Source organism: Salvia hispanica, chromosome 5 (assembly GCF_029641045.1).
Source record: "Salvia hispanica isolate PSC_SH4W2 chromosome 5, Shi_PSC_v1, whole genome shotgun sequence".
NCBI lineage: Eukaryota > Viridiplantae > Streptophyta > Magnoliopsida > Lamiales > Lamiaceae > Salvia > Salvia hispanica.
This window is the reverse complement of record NC_142696.1, coordinates 26,932,562-26,935,552: the sequence shown is the minus strand read 5'-3', so window position 1 is coordinate 26,935,552 and position 2,991 is coordinate 26,932,562. Positions and strand designations below refer to the sequence as shown.

The 2,991-nt window shown below is 36.7% G+C and overlaps 1 protein-coding gene across 1 annotated transcript; it reads left to right on the top strand.

Annotated features, from left to right (window-relative positions):
* Nucleotides 1-605: 605 nt before the first annotated feature.
* LOC125189594 (uncharacterized) lies at nucleotides 606-1,391 on the top strand. The gene is made up of 2 exons (XM_048086856.2): nucleotides 606-756; nucleotides 840-1,391. The coding sequence occupies exons 1-2, from the start codon at nucleotides 669-671 to the stop codon at nucleotides 1,133-1,135; spliced, it is 384 nt and encodes a 127-aa protein (XP_047942813.1). The 5' UTR covers nucleotides 606-668; the 3' UTR covers nucleotides 1,136-1,391.
* Nucleotides 1,392-2,991: the final 1,600 nt, after the last annotated feature.

Here is a 2,991-nt window from a genome sequence, read left to right as displayed (position 1 = left end):
CTGATCTAACCCCAATATAACTTTGAAATATGCAAGTAGATGAGAGATAAGAGCACACAAAACTCTTAACGCGCGCACGTTAGGTGATATGCGAATTTTTTCTCCTATTTCCAGTAGGATCTTCTCTATTTAGGACCTAAATAATTTTTATAAGCTTTAGCCCACTCTAAGATCATAATTGAAGTTTGAGAAAGAGACACAAAATACGCGGTTGAGTTCTAAAGATCATCACGTAAAGAATTAGCAAGCAATTTTGATTATTTGGAGAATCTTGAAGGTATAAATTTCTCTACGTAGAATTCATGTTCTTGGGTTTTATATGCCTATTACGTGAATTATTTGACGTGCCTAGCATGCAACATGTTAAATTGAATTGCCAACAAGTCCTATGATATCATAAAAGGAGTTTTCAGTTAATTTATTTATATATGTATTTTATTACTATATGAGTCTAAAACATCATGAAATTATCCAAAACTCTCAACTGCAAACCATATTGTATTAATGGTAACAAACCCAATAAACGCTTTTGAATACAAGATTGTTTGTTTCTGACTCCTATAACGCATCTTCAATCCAATATCCCCTATAAGTAGATGTGACCAAACACTATAGTTCTCACAGAAAGAAAAAAAAAAACTTGAAATTTTCTAAACCAGTTTGAGAAAATGAAAACCGTAGCTTTAGTAATCTTCAGCATCCTTCTTCTTTTTTCTTTGGTTGCAGGGGACGATTCGTCTAAAAACGAGATCAAAGGTTAGTTCAAGTCACCACTGATAATTTACAAATATTTTTATATATCTTGAGTTATATCAACTGTATATGTGATGAAAATGTAGGTGATGAAGTCAATCAAGCCGACACTGAAGCAAATCATGTAGATGACCAGAAGTATAATGGCGGCTTTGGATGGGGTGGGCCAGGAGGCTGGGGAGGCTACAACGGTGGTCGCTGGGGAGGAGGCGGTCGTGGCGGTGGATGGGGTGGAGGTGGTCGTGGTGGCGGATGGGGCGGAGGTGGATGGGGTGGAGGTGGTCGTGGCGGTGGCTGGGGCGGAGGTGGTCGTGGCGGCGGATGGGGCGGAGGTGGTCGTGGCGGTGGATGGGGCGGAGGTGGTCGTGGCGGTGGATGGTGAAGAGGCTACCGTTATGGATGTTGAGGGCGCGGTGGCGGTTGTAGGAGGTGCTGCTATACTGCACAAGAAGCATTAGCCTACATGCAAAATGAAGCCAACCCATAATAAATACTCCTATATACTATCATCATACGTAATATCTATGACTTGTATTATAACTTAAATAAAATAAAAATATGAGCGAGATGAAAAATAATGAAACTTGTTATAAGTTGCAATAAAGATATTGTAATAAAATGTTTAGTTTTTCGATATAGTTCATGCTTTTGTTATGATTGTTTTATTGTTCTTATGATTATATTATGCTATCAGGTAATTCATTTGTTTTTTCTCTTTGTTCCACATGTCTTTTTGTTACTTTAGTTTATAATTAATTCACTTAATACCACTATCTAAATTCATATCCCAAAAATAGAAATAGAAATAGAAATATATCACTTAGGCCATGACACAGTGAATATATATTTATAATTGCAAACTATATAGATAGGAAAAGAATAATAAAAATGAATATTGTAAGGATAAAAGGAGGCTCTCTTTTGTGGACGCTCTTAAAAGCATACACATCGGAGGACGGCGACAAGGATAGGGACAGTGTAGTGGCAGCATGACGGGCGTGGGGAGGGGTGCAATGTCCGACGACGTGAACTAAGATTAGGGGTCTAAGAAATTATAGGCTCTAATTAACCTATGATTTATGACTAGATTAGTAATAAGTTTTGGTGTGTTTAAAATTTAAACTAGTGTTGTTTTGTAATAAAAAGAGAAAATAATGTGAAACCCCTAATTGGGCTTAAATGGGGATAAATTAAAAATGAAATCCAAGTCTCATCTCTTAGATAGATGCTTCGGGATACACATTTTAAATCAGTTTTTGGTGGACTGAAAGTTATGGGTTAGTGTTTTGGAAAATTTTGTCAGAATCTTGTTTCCTCTCAATTCTCCTTCCTCTCTCCTATGTATCCCAAAAAATGATGCGTAGATGTAGTTTTGATTATATTTTGTAGTAGTAGTTGCTAATTCTCTTCCTTTTCGATTTTGCGTTGCTTTCCTTTATTTGTATTTGTGAATCACATAAGTGGAGCTTTTAGCTTTTAATTTTGGTATATGCATAGTAGGGGAGGCAAAATGGGTAGTGGGTAATGGGTAATTTCCATCTCGACCCGCTATCCGCCGGGTATCGGGTACCCGATACCCGACGATAACGGGAAATGGGACGAGATCGGGTAGTGTGTTTTAGAGTTTTGCGGGTATACCCGTTAGTCCCGTTAATACCCATTATTATTAGTATTAGAGCCATATAGCATTTTTAATACTCCCTCCATTCCATATTAATAGAGGCGTTTCAAATAGTTAAATTAGAGAAAAAAATAAATAGTTAAATAATAATAGCCATATACACATTCATTTTGAAAAATTAAAAATAAATAGTTAGAATGGAGAAAAAATAAAGTAAGAGAGATAATAATGTAGAGAAGAGTATTTATATTATTATTTTTCCAAAATGAGTGAAGAAAATGAAATGTTTCTAAGAGTTCTTTTGAAACATTTTTATATTCCGACGAACATACAATTGAAAACTCATCGGAACTAGCTATAGAGTCCCCTCACTTTTATTCTTAATCTATTCAAAGTTTACCATCAATATTAATTAAGTAAATTAGGGAACATTGACGATTATTATGGTTTTCAAATTTTTTATTCGAATTTCGGGTCGGGTACGGGTACCCGCAATGCCGGGTACGGGATACTCGACACGGGTATCGGGTAATCCCGGTATATCACGGGGCGGGTATTGGGACAACCAATTTAGCTAAAATCGGGTACGGGTACCCGACTTGTCGGGTGCGGGTACC